Here is a 20,737-nt window from a genome sequence, read left to right as displayed (position 1 = left end):
ATGGCATAATATCCAGTTCTTTAAGTTTGTTATCACACTAGATGTTTTTGAGGAGCTCCCACTAGTGTTGTAAAAATGGCATATCCAGTTAGTCTTTAAGTTCGTGATCACACTAGCTAGATCTTTTTGAGAAGATCTCACTAGTGTTGTACCTAAATGTGTGTTCAAAACGCAGTGTTCAAAATGGCATGTCTATGATTGTGATCCAACTAAAGCCCAGTCCGTGAGCACGTAGAATTTTGTCCAATGACCCCAAGCTACCCATCCTTATCGCTCGCGCGTAATTATATTGCTGTCGCGACTGTGCGACTGGCACCCGCAGTGAGTGTGCGAGTGCGATAGCAACATAATTACGCGCGAGCGATAAGGATAGGTAGCTTGGGGTCATTGGACAAAATTCTACGTGCTCACGGACCAGACTTTACCTCAGTAAATGACGATAGATGTCAAAGTGGCGTGTATCCAGTTGGTCTATAAATCTGTGATCGCACTACTGGCCCGGCTAGGCGATAGGTACAAAAGTGACACATCTAGTGGGGGGCGGCGGGCCGGACGCGCTTACTCCTTGACCTCGAAGTACTTGTAGGTGGGGTTCTCGTAGCCGTTGATCTGCATGTTGGCCACGTGTCGCTCCTCGGGGGTCGGTGCCACTGCGCCCGTCTGCTCCACCTGGGGCGCAATGTTAGTTAAGTTTGGAAATAGTATATTTTTAGCACTATTATTGATGGGGGTCGCTGTAATTAGTTGTAGAAATGATATTTTTACCATATCCACACTAAGCTTAAACTCTGAACTGTACTCGTATTAGTGTCGGTAAAATCGAGCAGCCTGAAAAAAGCTTATGGAAAATCTCACTGACAATACCTACGTTTTCGATGGCTTCCTTGCGCTGTACGACAAAATAGTCCTTATTTTTTGTCAAGAGACTAACTAACACGAGACATATTGATTCTGCACAGTTGGTAGAGTTGTGTAAATAGTACTCATCGTTGAATGGGCTGAAATTTATCTTATGGCGGCAGCGGCCAGAGCGGCACCTCCTACGCACAGAGCCAGTGGCGTTGGGTCCTTCTAAAGTAGACCTCATGGCGGCGCGCTACAGCGAGCGCGACGCAAGCGCCGGCGGTCAGAGCGGCGCCCCCCACACACAGAGTTTTGCCCGTCTAAAGAAGACCTTATTGCTATGACTCTAAGGTCTCTAAGACTGTACCCACCTGCACGAATCCCTGGGCTTGCGGCGCGCGGTCACGACGGCGCGTGACGGCGAGTGCCACGCAAGCGGCGGCGGCCAGAGCGGCGCCTCCTACGCACAGAGCCGGTACGTTAGGCTCTTCAAAAGTAGACCTTATTGCTAAGCATCTAAGGTTGTACCCACCTGAACGAATCCCTGGGCTTGCGGCGCGCGGTCACGGCGGTGCGCTACAGCGAGCGGATACATAGAGCCAAGAGCATTGGGCCCTTCTAAAGTAGACTTTATTGCTATGCCTCTAAGGATGTACCCACCTGCACGAATCCCTGAGCTTGCGGCACACGGTCACGGCAGCGTGGGACGGCGAGTGCCACGCAAGCGGCGGCGGCAAGGGCGTTGGCCACGTCTAAAGTAGACCTTATTACTACGTCTCTAAGGTTGTACCCACCTGCACGAATCCCTGAGCTTGCGGCTCGCGGTCACGGCGGCGCGCCACAGCGAGCGCCACGCAAGCGGCGGCGGTGGCGAGGGCGACTCCTCCTTCGCATAGAGCCAAGGCGTTGGGCCCGTCTAAAGTATACCTTATTGTTACAACTCTAAGGTCTCTAAGACTGTACCCACCTGCACGAATCCCTGAGCTTGGTCACGGCGGCGCGCTACGGCCAGTGCCACGCAAGCGGCGGCGGCGAGAGCGGTGCCTCCTACATACTAACCGGAGGTGTTGGGCCCTTCGAAAGTAGACCTTATTACTTCGTCTCTAAGGTTGTACCCACCTGCACGAATCCCTGGGCTTGCGGCGCGCGGTCACGGCGGCGCGCCACAGCGAGCGCCACGCAAGAGCGGCGCGCTACAGCGAGCGCGACGCAAGAGCGGCGCCTCCCACACACACAGCCGGGGACGTTGGGCCCTTCGAAACTAGACCTTATTGCTATGTCCCAAGGTACCCACCTGCACGAATCCCTGGGCTTGCGGCGCGCGGTCACGGCGGCGCGCTACGGCCAGTGCCACGCAAGCAGCGGCGGCCAGAGCGGCGCCTCCTACACACAGAGCCGGGTACAAGGCGCCGGCGCCGGAACCGGGTGCGTTGGGGCCCGTGCCGCGGATTGTGTAGCCCTGGAAGGGAAGGAAAGATTGATGTATATCGTGAGGAAGCTATACGTTTGGTGGGAAGCCTGATTTGTCTTGCGATTAATCGCATAGGCGCAAATAGCTAAAGAAGACATTTCGCAGTCTTCCGCTATGAAAAGCATAATGACAACTGTACTCATAGATTGTCAGCTACAAAGCTAATTGTTGGGAATCGAAAATGCAGAGTATTATCAGCATAATGCAATGACTAGAGAGGATATTCTCTTTGGTTTCGTTAAACCTTAGTGGAACCAGCTAGATTCTGAAGCTAAGCTAAATTAAGCTACTTTTGGTGGAATTCACCCTAATGCACTCATTACCATCTCAATAACAATGCACTGCCGGTTTATTAACATCGTCTAACGTAGAAATCTTATGAGATTTGTGTCTTGATTCTATGACATCTTTCCTATTTTTTGAAGATAATGATGATATTTCTGGGAACTGTATAACTATTCTAGACTAAGACTAAATGAGGTGAATCCGTAGGAATCCTACTAAAACGGTGTACTGACGAGCGTGAAAAAAATGAACTAAAAGTACTATTTTTGGAGTCATAAGGACTTTGCAAATAATAATATTATACCTACTCATTTATATTAGGTACATTATATTATTATTACATTGCGATGCTAATAACAAGAGCTTGAAACTTGAAACAACCCAACTTTAGTAAGTATGTCCTTGTTTTATAGGCATTTCTTTATCTGTGATTTGAATTTGTAGGATCTACAAGAATTTATTGTACTTTATCAAGACCTAATTTCATCGGTTTTTGAAAAAGCTCTATTTCATGTTTAGTAAGCCTCAATTACCTGTGAAACTGAATTAGGTATCGACAGATAACTTCCTGAAAAACTCCTTTATCAGCAAGTTTCTACTTGCCCCAATCAAATTTTTTCATGCATTTTATAATGTTAAAAAGATGTTGCATAATCAGATTTCGCATAGCTAAATCTATCTTTATAACTACATTGTGTTTTGTACTGAGGTAGTTTTTACGACCTCTCGCGACCCCTATAGAGGTTTCGCGACCCCCTGGTGTAGAGCAAAACACGCGGTGGAGAGCCGGCTCAAGCCCTAAAGTTGATGATGATGATGATGAGGCAAGTGCAAAAGCATAATACGCACAATGAACACAATACGTACTGGCTGCGAGTGCTGGAGCTCGTGCTTGAGCGCGTGCGCGGGCGGCGGCGGCGCGCGCTCCTCGGCCTGCTCTAATGCCTGGCGAAGGCCTGAGCCTTCCGTCTGGAACAAATTATACCCAAATCAAATCAGATCGTTATTAATTTTTTAAGCGTTAGAGATTTCAAATCTCAAACTTAAATATTATAAATAACTTGAAAACATCGAACTGCCTAAAGCGGGAATCGAACCCATGACCTTTCGCTTGCCGGGCGACTGCTCTTCTATTTGAGCTACTTAGACACTGGATGAACCCGCAAATGTAATACGCTGTGGGTTCGATTCCCGCCTTAGGCAGTTCGATATTTTCAAGTTATTTATTTTAGTGTGAAATCAGATCGTGTCAGCATCTTTATTTTAGCCAAATGACGACCACAGCTGGGCAAAAGCCACCCCCAAGGATTTGTAAAATGACTGGTCCAGTGCTTCCCTCTACCTTCACCAGATCGTTGGTTTAGAGAGTTTTAATATTAAAATTCAAACAATCACAAACTTTAAATGCTTGAGCTTGAATCGCAACTTCTTCCGCGACTATAGGATTTATGTAGCATGAACAATTCTTCGTGGCTTCGTGCAGTTGAACAAGTGAACGTGATATCTCAAGTAAATATGACATAAAAATAATGGAGACTTGTAACTTTACCTAAGGTTTTCCTAAAACTTCTAAACCTTACTTTTCGGCCAAAAATTTTAATAAGTAATTTATACTTTCAAGTTGCTCGTGCGTAGGTACTCACACCAAAGTATAAACCGACACACTTACCATAGAATTTATATCAAAACCACAAGCGAAGTTTGACCGCGAAACTAAGGAAGCTCTATTGTGAACTTTAACTATTAAACTTCATCCTTCATCTCAATAGAGCCTTTAAAGTTTGATTGTCTAAATTACAACTAACTCCGACTACGATATTGTTAAACAACACCGTTAAGACCGAGTTAACTCTACGATTCGTTACAGCATGGACTAAAGCTTCATGAATGAATATTATGGTGACTATTTGAACAAATAACGTTTTGAATTTGGTTATCAACATTACAAATAAACTAGAAATGAAAGGGGAAACTTCTGCAATCCAGAAAGTTTACGTTTACGGCAACGATTCGTGCATGTAATTTTATTACGACATCAATTTATACGAATAGGTACCCAATTCTAACCATGAATGATGGTAAATACAAATAAAATACGAGAGAAGACGAAAAAGGTTATATAGATGCCCACTATTGCCCACCATAAAAAAACTAAAATTAAAAAAAATTAAAGAAGAACGGTACCAATCTGAGTATTCTCACTATAAACTAACTAATAAAATATCTTCTAGACGAGATTACATGTCTAGAACAGTTTTTCTAGAAGGGGTCTTACCTCGCTAGTCGATCGGCGGCTGGAAGTCTCGCTGGGCTCGTTGGTCTCGGGAGTCTCGCTCTCGGGGGCTTCAGTCACCGTGCTCGTAATGATTTCCTAAAAAAAAATAACATAAAAATCAATAACCTGTTTTCATACAAATGTGACAACGTCTCGAATGAAACTAGACAATCGTGACCAGACTTTATAACTTATCTCAGTCCTATTACCCATCTCGTATTCTCAGTGCCTTAATTTACTCCTTTTTCCGTCGGCAAATGCATGATGTTGCATACCCATTGCCTATGGGGACTCACCACGGTGCACGGAACTCATAACGTAAAGAAATTCCGAGCAAAGAGCTCTATAGCGCTTCATCAGATCAGTCATACTGCTGGAGAGCACGATCCTCTCTTACTTACTTGAGGCAGGCCTGGCTCACTCCGCGCGGTACATCCGATAATTACCTACAGCGAAGCGCCCCGCCGGCGGGTATTATATCAGTCGAGTGTCACGCGCGCGCTCGTCAGGACGCTGGCGTGCGTTGTAGTATGATTATAATTCTATGATCGAAGTATTATTTAAAAATGGACATAAAGAGAAAGAAATATTGTGCGGCGTTCGGGTGTTTAAATTTGGAAAGTAATCTACCGGATTTATCTTTTTTTTTTCGCTTCCCAAAGATGCTGAAAGGTATGTTGGCCATGTAGGTAATCAATAATTCTTAGGATAGTATAGGAACCTAACCTACTATGAAGGTTTTCCATAATGAATGCATACTTACCTACATACGGACCTCATTACAAATAAGTAGATTAATTATTTTTTCACTAGACAGCAACCCTAACAGCGTAAGAAGAGTTCAGAGGCACGCGATAGAAAGAGACAAAACTTGTAGGTGAATAAAATTGTAGGTACGTAGTGCTGTGCGAGCTGAATTCCACTGTATCGCGTCGTAGCAAGACTCGCATTTATTTAAATCGTCTTGCGGAGTAATCCTTCTGTACCTGTACTATTACTTATTCTATGCTCGAGGGAAATGAAAAAATTGGCCTACACTCTTCCTACACTGGCCAGACGGGTTGAGGAGACGTGATTAGGCGGAGGTAACTTTAGGAAGGTTGCAGGATGGCACTACAAACGGGCTGCTTCCAATCGGCCTATCTGAAAATCTTCAGGGAAATAAGCCTATTGTCAGCAGTCTGTGGATGTCCTGTGGCTGAAATGATGATGATGAAAGTTAACCTTTAACTGGTGACAAGCGGTCTCACAGGCCGGGCGGCGTCAGTGAAACATCGTTTCACCCCCTTCCCCGTACTTCCTATGTTTCACCGCTTCAGTAGCTTCGAGTTTAGTTGTGTCTACGCCGTAGATAAGGATATTTGCATCATTCAGCTCCAAATCGACAAGTTACATCGATGTAAAGTTCATCAGCGGTCTCTCAGACCGCATGTCACCAGTTACGTGACATTTTTTTCATACAGTTTTTTCGTATTTTTACTATCGTGGAGAGTGGTCATGCCACTACTAGAGCATGACCCTATCTAATTTATTAGAAGCAAATGGAAAATTCCGCCTACACTCCACGATAGCCAAATGGGTTTGAGAAACCTGATATTCGCATATTTGTTTCTCAGTCACCTTTTAGAGGAAGACTGGGGATAGTCCTATTCTACTCTGTTCAATCACTTACCGTGGTGGAGGTGTCCTGCGTGTAGGGCGCGTGCGTGGTAGGTTCCCGGGAGGAGGGCTCGGGCTCGGGCGAGGAGGGCGCGGCGCTGGCCTCTGAGACCTCGGCTTCTGTCTCGCGGGCCTCGGCGCGAAAGAAGACTCCGAGCATAGAGCTCCATAGCGTCAACGTCAAATCATTTAGTCTCCATTTCTGGAGCATGGCCCTATTTAACTTACTTAAAGCAAATGGATAAATTGACTACAGTCCCCAAGCTAGTATGGGCTGTGGAGGTCTGATGTGCGCATATTAGTCCCTTAGTCTTCTTACGACGTCCAGGCGAAAGTAGGAGTGGTCCTATTCTATTCTACTGGGATAGAACAGCCATCTTACCGTGGTGGAGGTGTCCTGCGTGTAGGGCGCGTGCGTGGTAGGTTCCCGGGAGGAGACCTCGGCCTCTGTCTCACGGGCTTCATCGCGAAGAGAAACTCCGAGCATAGTGCTCTATAGAGCTTCATCTGGTCATAGTCTCCACTTCTGAGAGCACATGCAACCGTTCTTAACTTACTTGTGGTAAATGGAAGATTTTGCTACATCGCAGGCTAAATAGGCTGAGAAGGCCTGATGTTCGCATATTTGTCCCTCGTCGCCCTTTACAGGAAGAGTGAGATGATGGTCCTATACCTCTAAGATGGCTCTCAGTCTCTTACCGTGGTAGAGGTGTCCTGCGTGTAGGGCGCGTGCGTGGTAGGTTCCCGGGAGGAGGGCTCGGGCTCGGGCGAGGAGGGCGCGGCGGAGGGCGCGGCGGTGCGCGGCGCGGCGCTGGCCTCTGAGACCTCGGCTTCAGTCTCACGGGCTTCATCGTCGGACTCCTCGCTCTCGTGGATGCCGTTGGAAGTCTGCAATGAAGATGTATTTTTTAGGGACTTACGCGGGGCCTGTGTGGGTTTTAGCGACCATCTTGCATTTGTAAGAGATATGTTCCCAAGCATGTTCAAGTTCATAGCAATGTTTACACCTATATTCAGTTAACAGAAATTGATTTTTGGAAATGTACATCATCTAGGAGGTAAGTATGTTCTACCAGGAATGACTTATTTTAATATGTAGACAATTATAGTTTTTCAGTTGATGATGCAATATTGTTTTTGATTTTTTGATACAAGACAGGGGTCGAAGTGGTCGCCATGGTGAAATCGGTGAATCATCGTCATCATCATCAAAGTTTTTGAGTATCGGATCACTTAATTCACGTACCTATTATTTTTTTACAATCAACAGATCGATTAATTTTACAGAAATGTTTTTTAAAATACCCTAGTAATAAAGCGTAATCCCCATCCCTACCTTGGCCCTCTCATTCTGGATGTCCTGTCTCTGCCGCGTGCGCTGGTCCCTCTTGGTGTTCAGTTGTTCCCTGGCCGCCTGTTCCCTCTGGACCTCAGCCTCGATCCTGTCCAAGAGCAGCTCCTCGGCCTCAGGGGTCATGGACATCAGGGACACAGCCATGTCGTCCTTGGACTGCATGGACTGAAAGTTTAGGAGGCAGGTTTAAAGGAACGTGCAAAGGGTGCGGTGATCAAGCTCTTGAGTTAAGGTCGATATTTGGGTGAAAATTTTAGGACAGAATTGGTCTCAATGACAATTTTTTTGCGACATCAGGCTGAAAAATGTGGATGCAGAGTTTGGAACAGAGTTGGTCACAATGACAAAAATGAAATATAGGGTGTTACCGTATTATATTCAGCAAGGTAGGATAAGCATTATATGAGAAGATAAAGATGTGCTTAAATTAGAAAAGTAACTGGTAGAGGGTATGAAAGACAAATCTGAACATGCAGTTGGGACAAAATTGGTCAGATTAAAAACTTAAAGTTTCAGGTAGTTAGTGCGATTCAGCAAGGTTAAGACAAGCGTGAGGAGAAGATAAAGGTGTTAGAAATGAACAGGTATAATAATATGTATGCAAGACAAACCTGAACATAGTCTTCAATGGCGGTTCCAATGCTGGCGTAGAGGTGAGGGCGGCGACGAAGAGCAGTCAGGGCGCGTTGGAGAGCGCGGTCGGCGTCCTAGAAACAGAATACATATTATTTAAAAAATCTGGAAAGAGTTGATCTCCAAGCAATTTAACACTCCTTTTTACCTCCATTTCTCCATAAGAAGGCTCTAAGTTACTCAAACAAAGGGTCATGGAGCGTGCTACTCTTATGTTTGGAGTTTCCTTATGTGATCAAAATATGGGGGCAAAGCTCATAAGACTAATGGCCATTAGGACAGAAATGTTTTTGAGTGGCAACCACGGATTGGAAAACGTAGTCTAAGGTAGCCTCCCAACAGCTGGACCGACGATCTGCTGAAGAACAGGAGATGCAAGGTGCATCTCGTATTGAAATGCGGATAGGATCGGTCGTTTTGGAAATCTTTGAGGGAGGGTTATGTACAGCAGTGGATGGCTTTTGGTTGATGAGACAATAAACGTCGTGGTATACCAACCTGCAGTCTATCAGCAGCACTAGCGCGCTCAGCAGCAGCGGTGGCGCGTCTCCAAGCGGCGAAAGCACCACTTCTCTCAGTGACTAAAGCCTGAACTAGTCACTAGCAGAACTATGTGACTTCATAGTATACTGACCTGCAGTCTATCAGTAGCGCTAGCGAGCTCAGCAGCAGCGGCTTCGCGGCCAGCGGCGGCGGCGCGTCTCCAAGCGGCGAAAGCACCACTTCTCTCAGTGACTAAAGCCTGAACTAGTCACTAGCAGAACTATGTGACTTCATAGTATACTGACCTGCAGTCTATCAGTAGCGCTAGCGAGCTCAGCAGCAGCGGCTTCGCGGCCAGCGGCGGCGGCGCGTCTCCAAGCGGCGAAAGCACCACTTCTCTCAGTGACTAAAGCCTGAACTAGTCACTAGCAGAACTATGTGACTTCATAGTATACTGACCTGCAGTCTATCAGTAGCGCTAGCGAGCTCAGCAGCAGCGGCTTCGCGGCCAGCGGCGGCGGCGCGTCTCCAAGCGGCGAAAGCACCACTTCTCTCAGTGACTAAAGCCTGAACTAGTCACTAGCAGAACTATGTGACTTCATAGTATACTGACCTGCAGTCTATCAGTAGCGCTAGCGAGCTCAGCAGCAGCGGCTTCGCGGCCAGCGGCGGCGGCGCGTCTCCAAGCGGCGAAAGCACCACTTCTCTCAGTGACTAAAGCCTGAACTAGTCACTAGCAGAACTATGTGACTTCATAGTATACTGACCTGCAGTCTATCAGTAGCGCTAGCGAGCTCAGCAGCAGCGGCTTCGCGGCCAGCGGCGGCGGCGCGTCTCCAAGCGGCGAAAGCACCACTTCTCTCAGTGACTAAAGCCTGAACTAGTCACTAGCAGAACTATGTGACTTCATAGTATACTGACCTGCAGTCTATCAGTAGCGCTAGCGAGCTCAGCAGCAGCGGTTTCGCAGCCAGCAGCGGTGGCGCGTCTCCAAGCAGCGAAAGCTCCACTTCGCTCAGTAACTAAAGCCTGAACTAGTCACTAGCAGATCTATGTGACCTCATGGTATACTGACCTGCAGTCTATCAGCAGCGCTGGCGCGCTCAGCAGCAGCGGCTTCGCGGCCAGCGGCGGCGGCGCGTCTCCAAGCAGCCAGGGCTGAACTTCGCTCAGTAACTAAAGGCTGTACTAGTCACTAGCAGAACTATGTGACGTCATAGTATACTGACCTGCAGTCTATCAGCAGCGCTAGCGCGCTCAGCAGCAGCGGCTTCGCGGCCAGCGGCGGCGGCGCGTCTCCAAGCGGCCAGGGCTCCACTTCGCTCAGCGGCCAGAGCTTCCAGCACCATTAGCAACTTTTACTTTCTACTCACATCATGGTATACTGACCTGCAGTCTATCTAGCATGATCAGCAGTGGCGTCTACCTACAAGCGGCCAGGGGTCCACTTCGCTCAGCGGCCAGAGCTTCCAGCATCATTAGCAACTTTACTCTCTAGTGACGTCACGATATACTGACCTGCAGTCTATCAGCAGCGCTGGCGCGCTCAGCAGCAGCAGCTTCACGCCCAGCGGCGGCGGCACGTCTCCAAGCGGCCAGGGCTCCACTTCGCTCAGCGGCCAGAGCTCGCACGAGGCGCTGGAGGCACTTCTGCACGCGATGGGCCTGGAGAAGAATTAGGAATATTTCAGCATAACTTCTTGGGAAAATATTATTGATTCGTTGTTATAACTGGCGTCAAAATACTGGTGTCATTATTTTAATAGTAGTCAGATATGGATAAACTGGACCAAAAAATACAAAGCATGTCACGGACATGAGAAGTACATATAGTAATGATCCGTGATACACAAGAAAGTATTGAGGATAAAACTCCAGTTTTGGCAAAAGAATCGACAGATTGGCTGGTCAAGCCTGACCTTCATTGGTTGGGTTTTTGTGGCGGTCAAGCTGTAGATCCTGGCTACACAGGAGTTGCAGTGGTGGGAACGAGAGGTGGGAATAGTCCCGTAGCTGGTCAAGTCCTAGATTGGAGATCACATCTTAATTTGTGCATACGATGCAATTTACGTTGGAGCTATCATAAATCGATAGTTGCTTGCCAGTTACAGAAGGAAAGTCTCCGACTGGGTTCTGAGTTAATAACTAGAAGAGATCTGATGTAGGCTGACAATGTTGACTGCAACTCCATTCCCAAGCATCCTAGTTGCAACTATATTGACAGACTTCCACTGGATGCTATAGGATACCTAGGTATTCTATATTAAAAAGTTTGGCTTACATTGGGTGGCGTGTCGCGGAGAGAGCGAGTGTAGCAAGAAAGCGCAGTGCGACGACGTTGAGCGAGGTGAGCCAAGACTCGCTGTTGATGAAGGGCGGCCAGCCGGCGGCGTTCCGCTACGCCTTCTTCTTCGAGAGACTGTTGGTAAAGAAAATAAAGATTTACCGTAACATAGTAAACACGCCTTTCATTAGGTTTCGAAGAAGTAAGTCTACAGGAGCTAAAAATAACTTCTTATTAGGGTGCACTAATTTAGAGACTTGGTCACGCACGACTAATAACTATGACGAGGATTTGAATTATAAACGTTGAAGTTCGAGAAAGGTTCTGCAACTCTTATATGAAACTTATTGTTGGAAAAGATATTAGCATAGGTATACAGGGTGGAATTTTGCAATGCCACCTGGAGGGAAAGTACTCTTAATACTGTAGATAGAAAATTTTACTGAAATAAACATTCCTTTATTTTTGAAAAGAAAGAGAACTGAGCATTGAGCAAACATTTTTGAATTTTTTTCCGAAAATTCACTACCATGCCATACAATTTTCTGTACATAATTAAAATCATTTAAGATTTCATGGTTTTCCTTTCATTTGATTTGTCAAGTTTGTTAGAGAGATTTCATCCTTATACTTAACCCTAACGATCGATGCAATTAAAATATAGGATGTAATTTTTAACAGATTTTAGGTGGTTCGATTCCCGAGTGTGGCAATCAAATCTTTGAATGCAGTTCTATTTCTCCTCAAAAATAAAGGAATGTTTTCTTTGAGAAAAAAATCTATATTAAGAGTACTTTCCCTCCAGGTGGCATTACAATACTCCATCCTGTATTTTTTTTTTTGTGGCAACCAAACCTCTCTGGGAGGTTTATTTCTGCCAATGTCGAGTGAAAAATATTGACATAGTTATCAATAGAACGTGGGTGTTTCAGTTCTATTGATTTTTCATGGATTCCGTGGAGTTAAGTATGCCCGTAAGCAGGTTTCGAGACGCCACCGGGTCCAAAGCGGGTTGTTCATACGACAACCCACTCGACACTCGATGCGCGCTCAAATTCGAAGTATTTCAATGTTTTTTATAATTTATCACTTCACTGCACTTTAGAACACAAAATAACACCAAATTTGTACACAAAAGTCCATTAAATAATAAATTGAAACCATTAAAACAGATCGACCATGCTTCCCGTTCAACTACCCTCCACGGAATATGGTTGCGATTGCTATAGCCTCTGACAGCGGTGACAATATCAGCTCTTGTTTTCCGTCATTTCTGACTTCCTGATAATAATGAAGATACTGAAGATGTATAGGTAGTAGCAGTTAACCTACCTGCACGTTAGCCTGAAACTTGGCGGTCATGCGTTGGCGGAAGGTCTGCGCGGCGGCCGGGTCGGTGTTCATCATCTGCTGGTAGCGGTCTTCCAGCTCGGACCACTCCTTCATCACCTTGGTGATCTGAAAAAAGGTTACTTGTTAGTGGCAGCTTGATTTTAACGTTTCAAAGATTTTTCTGCAAAGATCATCGACATATCCCGTTGCTAAAATTCAATTAAATTATGTGCGTATTCAAATATTTATTGTTTAAGTTAATTTTATTGTCAGAGTGATTGATAAATCTTGGTTTGTTATGTACTCCAGACTACATAACAAACGAAGATCAGAAAAACGTTATCTTTTTGATATCAATAAACTTAATTTTGTAAGTAGTTACCTAAAATTTCCTCAACGTAAAGAAAAACCTGGTTTTTCCTAAGATAGTCCTTACAATTTTTTAGCTCTAGCCTTTTGAGATTTAAACTTCCAACAATTTCTCTAATTTTGCTTATTTTTTCTGATGTTGTTAATCGTAGTTTAACACTAATAAAAGAAATGTTATTCAACGGAGAACTTATAGTTCCATTATAGTGGTTTTATCGACTTTATCCAAAAATTTCCTAGACTCAGGATGATTAGCAAAATACTTTCATCATTCACTCGCGTCGGCATCAAGCGCTGAGTGCGAGTGACGGAGAGCCGAATATATCAGAATCGTTACACGGACTACGAGCATGATTGATGACGGTAGCGTTCGTATAGCTAACACACCAGCGTGTATTATCTCTACAACGACTATAGCTTTAAATCACTTGCTATGGAAAGAAAGTACGGCAAATATGGATAACCGCTGACCTGTAATTTTATTACCATCGTTATCTGATTTGATCAATTTAGATATATTTTCTAATATGCTCATCTATATATATAAAAATTAAACCCGTTTTCCGTTGTCACGACATAACATGAAAACGGCTTGACCGATTTGGCTGATTTTTTTTTTGTAGTTTTCTAATACTCTGTACAAGGTTTTTACGGAAAAAAATATAAAGAAAATCTCTACGCTAAGGCGGTACGAAGTTCGCCGGGTCAGCTAGTCCAAGATAAAAATATGAGTTTTTACTCAAATATAAGGCGTGGATGGCATGAACATTTTATATGAAAGCAGCGCTCGAAAAACAATGGGTTAAGAATTTTGAATCTGGCGATCTTCTTTGCTCGTAGACCGAACATTTTATAGGCCCAAATTGGGTTTTAAAGTTCAGTTATAAAATGAGGTAAATAGGGATGTTTCCTGGGTCAAAAAGCAACAGTTTTAATTAGTCCGTCAGTTAACTTATCAAAAAATAGTCTACACGTATTTTTCAATTTTTCAAACTAATGAAAATTTAAAGAGATAAAGCGCGCCAAAGTTCATAAGAAAAGGCCCGTGACGTCAATGCGTGCATAAAAGTGCCGCACGTTGTAACGTCGTGCGGAACTTCAACGCACCATAACTATGTAATCATTTGTTAAATTGACAAATAAAAATATAGGTGTCCAATATTTTTTGATGTTAAACATGACGGACTAAAAAAATATTTTTAGGAAACTAGCCCATTAGTTAAGTGAAATGTTACCTTTTCGCGGTGGGTTTCCTCGAGGCGTTGTTGGGCATCCTTGTAGCTCTGGTGCTCAGTACGAGGGTCGAAGTGAGAGAAGTACGGGTCCGATGTAGCCGTGGACGCCTGAGAATTGTTGCCCATTTAATACAAAATATTCTAATTGTGTAAGAGGCAACAAAATAATTGAAATCCTCTTTAATTGATGGAATGGTCTACTAACATTGATTAAAAGGCTGATAATTTTTTTATTGAAAGGGTCAGTCGAAAACTTTAGATATAGCCACACACTCTCATCGGTATCAATGTAAACATCATTACTAGTCATCTATAAAAAAATTAAAGCAAGAAAACTAGAGAAAGACTCTTTCCACTTAGTACGGGGTTGTCACTTTCCGAGAAAGTTACCTACAAGTTACCACCACTGGTGTTCTGCAGACCATAAAAAGGGGCACCATTTTACAACAGGTTTTTCACTTACCACAGTAATAGTGGTTGTGGTGGTCGAAGTGGTAGTGGTGGACGGTGCAGCAGAAGATTCAGGGCGGGGCCACGCGCTGTCGTCGGCGTCGGTGTAATAATTATCTCTAAACTTTTACAATAGATATGCACTAAGCTACGACTTCCCAACCAGTCTGATCAGCATGGGGAGTGTAGGTCAAATCCTCCAGTTGCTTCTGGTAAAATAGAGAGGGTCGTATTTCTGCTGTGAAGACTAAATAACCTGATGATAATAAAGTTCTACTTACCACTCTAGTAGTGGTAGTGGTGGTCGAAGTGGTGCTGGTGGACGGAGCATCAGAAGATTCAGGGCAGGGCCACGCGCTGTCGTCGGCGTCGGTGTAATAATTATCTCTAAACTTTTACAATAGATATGCACTAAGCTACGACTTCCCAACCAGTCTGATCAGCCTGGGGAGTGTAAGTCAAATCCTCTAGTTGCCTCTTGTAAATTAGTCATGCTCCGGCAGTAGACACTAAATAACCTGATGATACTAAAGTTGTTCTTACCACCGTAGTAGTGGTGGTTGTGGTCGACGTGGTAGTGGTGGACGGGGCGGCCGAAGACTCCGGGCGGGGCCACGCGCTGTCGTCGGCGTCGGTGTAATAATTATCTCTAAACATAGCTTTCACCTACAATAGATATGCACTTACGACTAGCTCTGCCTTGTTATCCCCTCAGGACAATATGAGGAGTATATGTTAAATCCTCCAGCTTCTGATAAATTAGAGAGAGTCGTGTTCCTGCAGTGAAGACTAAATTTTAATAACCTGATGATACTAATGTTTTACTTACCACTGTAGTAGTGGTAGTGGTGGTCGAAGTGGTAGTGGTGGACGGGGCGGCCGAAGACTCCGGGCGGGGCACGCTGTCATCGGCGTCGGTGTAATAATTATCACTAAATCTTTACAATAGATATGCACTAACCAATACTTTTCCTACCGGTCTGATCAGCCTGGGGAGTGTAAGTCAAATCCTCTAGTTGCCTCTTGTAAATTAGAGAGAATCGTGCTCCGGCAGTGCGAACTAAATAACCTAATGATGCTAATGTTGTACTTACCACTGTAGTAGTGGTGGTGGTGGTCGACGTGGTAGTGGTGGACGGTGCAGCAGAAGATTCAGGGCGGGGCCACGCGCTGTCGTCGGCGTCGGTATAATCGTCGTCTTCAGCGTCGTCGTCGCGAGATAAGTCCGCGTCTTCGTCTTCATCCATATCTGTTGGGTACATTTTACAATTTTAAAATCAAAATCAATCTACAAGGCCTACTTTATACCAGTAAAACATCAACATTGAGTTAGGTGTTTGTTTCATTGCGCTTAAAACATGATTGATTAATACAATTTTAGAGTCAGCGTTTTTGTAATGGTAAGGGATCACCGGGAGCATTCACGTGTAATGTAACATTATAGATTTGACTTTGCGCTATTCTGTTTTCTTCCCTCACTGATGTGATGCTCGAATCTGTAACGTTACGAGCTTATTACAGGGTCTCCCTAACCTTTAACTAGTCTATTAAAATTTTATTTCCTTTTATTTTAATTTTTCCTCACAAAATTTTCCTTTATTTATCTACCAGATTCCAATTCCTTATTAATGTTTCTCTTTAACACGTCCCAAAACTAGCTATCCCTACCACCATATCAATAAACATAAATAACAAATCCGCACCTATCTTACCATCGTCAGTATCATCATCGTCGTCGTCGTCGCTCAGGTTCAGGGTGTCGTCATCGTCATCATCGTCCAGAGCGTCATCATCGTCGAGCAAGTCGTCATCACGCTCGTCCATCGCTGCAGAAGCGGCGAGCATCTCTTCACCTCCAGGGCTGACTGGTACTCCGACGTCCATGGGCTTATGTAGCTTCACGTTTTCTGCAAAGACAAAGCACAAGTTTAAAGTAAGTCACAAGTTAGTAGATAACTTTTATACTTTTAAAACATTTTTAAGCAGTAATATTTATTGTTACAACTTTGATATTCGTATCATCAGAAGGGTCTGTATCACCACTTGTTGATATTTTCTCTGATAGCCTATTACGAATTCATTTGTTGTCAGATGAGATCGCATATAAATCCCGGTAATCAGAAAACTTTTTGAAGATAGCAACGTGGTTTCGGATGAAGTTTTCAGTTATCTACTAGAAACTATTAGAAACCCCTGAAAAATCTATCAATAACACTTTTAATAATTTTCCTGATTAAATAAAGTGATATTAGTTCAAAATAACTGAACCAACCTTTAAAATGCTTTGGGCAGCAGACGAACTCGACACCAGAGAACAGGCTGATTCCACATGGCAGTAGCATCGCAAAGGTCCTCAGTCGCAGGCCTCGTTGCGCGCAGGCGCGGCCAGCCGTCGCGTTCCACCTCGCGAATTGCCAGCACCGGCTCTGGTTGTGGATGTGGTCGAAGAGGCAGCTCTCAGGAACCAGCAGCGCATCCGATTGGAATGGACCTTCTGCCGAAAAATTACCATTGTAGCTAATGGTGCCCATGAACTTCGTAACTGGACTAATCAAAGATCTTTTTCCCACCACTACCAGTTTATAATAACCTCTCTTTCTTACTTCAGCAACTCCCGTATAGCCAGGATCTACAGTTTGACTTCCAATAAAATCAAACCGGGGGATAGCTTTTTAATTTCCTCGCATTTTAATTTCCTAGCACTAACTTCATTACCTCAAAGGAATTAACTAAGAAAAAGACTGAGTAGAAAAGAAAATTGCCAATTCCCTGTCAATGGTGTTTGAGGTCTTAAACTTTAGTCGACGTGAAAGAAGTTATTCAATAAAGGTACAGGATTGAAAACTTTAGAATAGAAATGAAAATCAGGCTGACCCAGTTTACCAGTACCCAGTAATACGGACTCCTTGAAAAAGTTATAAAGTCCCATGCGCAACTACTTTAGTTACTGGAACTCTCAAAGGTTTCTACAACTGATGAATTGTGAACAGCTTTCGTTTAATATAGATTGCATGAATAACTTTAAAAGAAAAAGAAATATTGATGGATACTGGTCTATAAAAGATGAAGATAAATATGAACACGATAAACATACCAAGACAGCGGAATGGCTTGACCCATCGAGTGACCTTGCACTTCGAAGCGCTGCCGGCGCCGAGCTTGCACCAGTTGCTGACCTTCACGTAGTGCGAGGCCTCCACGATGTTGGTGATGTCGTGGCTGGGGTACACCTGATGGATAAACAACAAAACATAAGTTCATTTACTCTGGAAAATAAGGCCCTAAATTCATTCAAAATCAAAACCCTGTCAAATATTCTGAATTTTGAAGAGATTGAATAAAAACTTCACACATCTTCAATTTCCTTATTCCCCTTTCATCGAAGCTGCAAATTTCCTTTATATCATATCACGTGTCACAAAAGAAAAGCAGGATTAGCGGTGCGACACTGCGCAAAGCTGCGAAAATTCTCTTGGAATAAATTATTCATAATTTTCCTTCAAGTCGCCTCACGGCTGGGGAAATAATTGCTTTGCAAGTGATGCCTTTAATGAGATTACTGGTTAAGTCGCTAAACCCTGGACGGCAAACGCAAGTGTAGGTTAAAGGTCGATTTTGATCCCTAGTCCGACGGTGTAAGTTTTAAACTGTACAAACCGATGGGGCGTGAAAACAAAGGGATGCCAGTGTGTTTCAGTTAGGTCTCTCGTCAGCCTATTGAGTGGGGTAGGGTCGCAATCAAGTTTGATTGGGATCGAGTATCGCGAGTGGAAGCCACAATATCCGTCAACGCTTCGGCTTTCGCTACTGGGACAAACCCACACGGTATGGGTGAGCTAACTTGCGTATTGGTTCGCAGGCATGTAACGCGTAATTGTGCGGTTGTCGGGCTTGTAACCAGTACAAGAGTATTTGGGTCGATAGGCACGAAACGAAGTAATTTGTACAGGATTTATGCGCGAACTATTTATGTGTATGAGGTTTCTGGCTACACAAAAGACGGAGGTGAATATACGGCTATTAATTCGATTGGTTACATTCTTCAAATATTGGGTTCAACATTTCGAGAATGACCTTGGAACTTAACCCCTATGCCTATGACCTTGTATTGGTTGAATCTACCATACCTACTCTACTTATTACATAAATGACTGCAATGTGTGTTTAGGCGCGGACTACATCACTACAATCATCTCATCATTAATAAACTTACTGACAAATAGCCTCGGATTCAGTTAGCTACATATTACCGTTGTAAAGGTAAAGGTTAAAGAAAGAGCCGGAAGGGATTAATAGTACTAAAAGATTAACCGATCAACTATGGCCTCGTTCGGCCATCATATAACTTCATGGAAAAATGAATCGAAGGTTAAGGACATTATTCCCAACCCATCTGACCAGAACGTGGGGAATGCTCTATTGCATCATCATCATCATCATTTCAGCCACAGGACATCCACTGCTGAATATAGGCTTCCCCCACTGCGTCGTGCGATGTAAATGCTCTATTTGCCTCTGGTAAATTGAAAAGGGTTGTCCTGCTATGGAGAACAATTGAACTGATGATGAAGGTTTCTGTTCAGTAGATGTACCAAAAGCATTCTTCTTGGGCCATGAATGGGTCATTCTGTTCAGTAGATGTACCAAAAGCATTCTTCTTGGGCCATGAATGGGTCATTTATGTATCTACCTTAGTCGTAGTCCTCATCATCATCATCATCATCATCATCTCAACCATAGGACGTCCACTGCTGAACATAGGCCTCCCCCAATGCTTTCCATGTTACCCGGTTGGTAGCGGCCTGCGTCCAGCGCTTTCCTGCTACCTTTATGATGTCGTCGGGTAGTCGTAGTATTACCTTCTTGCAATAGTCCAGGATCTCCATCTTGTCCTTCAAGCAGTTGTGCGGCTTGGTGGTGAGGTCGGGCGTCCATCGGCCCACCGCGGACATGTATTGCGGGTGGTAGGTGGCGCCAGCTTCGCAGAGCACGGCTACCTGAGGGTCGGCTCCCGTGTTAGCCTGGAAGAAGAAAAAGGTAGGAATTAACGATGGTCAGCTATTTATGACAATTCGTATCAAAGTTGGACAACAGGTAACAGCCCACATGATAAGATTTTCCGTTCATAAATACTACTTGGCTGAAGATGTATGATCGATAGCATATTTTCCACCCAATACAGGACCTACTGGTTACAGACTACTAAGCTGTAGATACTATGGATGACGTCACCTTGGATTATAGGAGCAGTTTTACAACAAGAATGTGTAGTCTAGTGCACTACGTTCATCTATCAAATACCGAAGCTAGGTGTAGTAAAACAGGTAAGTTTATGGAGGTCAAAGGTAAAAAGTTTGACGATTAATAAATTAATAATAGCTATCGCTAAAAAGATATTTCAAATCTATAACATCATTAACGACTGTTTCGTTTTAGTTAAAAGTTACCATTCCAAAACAGACTCGATTTTATTACACACTTCAGCCTCAATCCGCTCACTATAATAAATAAACAGACTTCAATCGTAAGTTCAACACAAACTTCAGGATCTAATCTCGCTCGCAGTGAAGTTAAAATTATGTCTAAGTAGAGTCGTGAGCTGCAGCTTTATTGGTATCCAGCTCAGAGGGGTTATTCCGAAAAACGTTATTCGAAGTTTCGAATGCTGCCTTCCCTCTCACGCAAAGCAAGATACCAGTATGAGCGACGGTGACAAAAAGACTGGAAACTACGTAAACAGCGTTTCGGAGTAGCCTTGCTGCAGCGAGTGCAAATGCAGTCGATTTGCCACTTTATAATTCAAAGGATAGTCATACTTAAGGAGCAAGAATGAATGAGCAAGTCTTCGATGTTTGAGAGTATTTGATAATAACAGTATCGCAAACAGTTCGGCCTTGAGTTTTAAACTTAGCTTTAAGTATTCAAACTATCCAGTTCGCAACTTTATCATGGATTAAAGAAAACTTAACGCCCGATGATGTAGTAAAGGTTGTTGTAAACAAATCAACGATGCTTAATTAGTTTCATCGTGAACACTGAAGATAAGTAGCATGAACACTTCTTG

The 20,737-nt window shown here is 44.1% G+C and overlaps 1 protein-coding gene across 2 annotated transcripts; it reads right to left on the bottom strand.

Annotated features, from left to right (window-relative positions):
• Positions 1 to 362: 362 nt before the first annotated feature.
• Positions 363 to 19,695, bottom strand: Appl (amyloid-beta-like protein). Of its 2 annotated transcripts, none has more exons than XM_028317993.1 (16): positions 19,533 to 19,695; positions 17,768 to 17,903; positions 16,946 to 17,167; positions 16,386 to 16,580; positions 15,768 to 15,922; positions 14,224 to 14,331; positions 12,620 to 12,745; positions 11,285 to 11,422; positions 10,522 to 10,668; positions 8,499 to 8,594; positions 7,870 to 8,052; positions 7,233 to 7,421; positions 4,875 to 4,970; positions 3,449 to 3,568; positions 2,138 to 2,302; positions 363 to 669 (listed from the first exon to the last, which is right to left on the bottom strand). In XM_028317993.1, the coding sequence occupies exons 1-16, from the start codon at positions 19,623 to 19,625 to the stop codon at positions 559 to 561; spliced, it is 2,280 nt and encodes a 759-aa protein (XP_028173794.1). In that variant the 5' UTR covers positions 19,626 to 19,695; the 3' UTR covers positions 363 to 558. The 2 variants fall into 2 exon arrangements, with proteins under 2 accessions (XP_028173794.1, XP_028173795.1); XM_028317994.1 differs by having other exon boundaries at positions 3,467 to 3,568.
• Between the last annotated feature and the right edge of the window lie 1,042 nt (positions 19,696 to 20,737).

The sequence above is a fragment of the Ostrinia furnacalis genome, unplaced genomic scaffold (genome assembly GCF_004193835.3).
Source record: "Ostrinia furnacalis isolate ACB-3 unplaced genomic scaffold, ASM419383v2 OfSCF6580, whole genome shotgun sequence".
Classification (NCBI taxonomy): domain Eukaryota; kingdom Metazoa; phylum Arthropoda; class Insecta; order Lepidoptera; family Crambidae; genus Ostrinia; species Ostrinia furnacalis.
The sequence above is the reverse complement of the archived record's forward strand: the minus strand, read 5'-3'. Positions and strand labels throughout refer to the sequence as shown.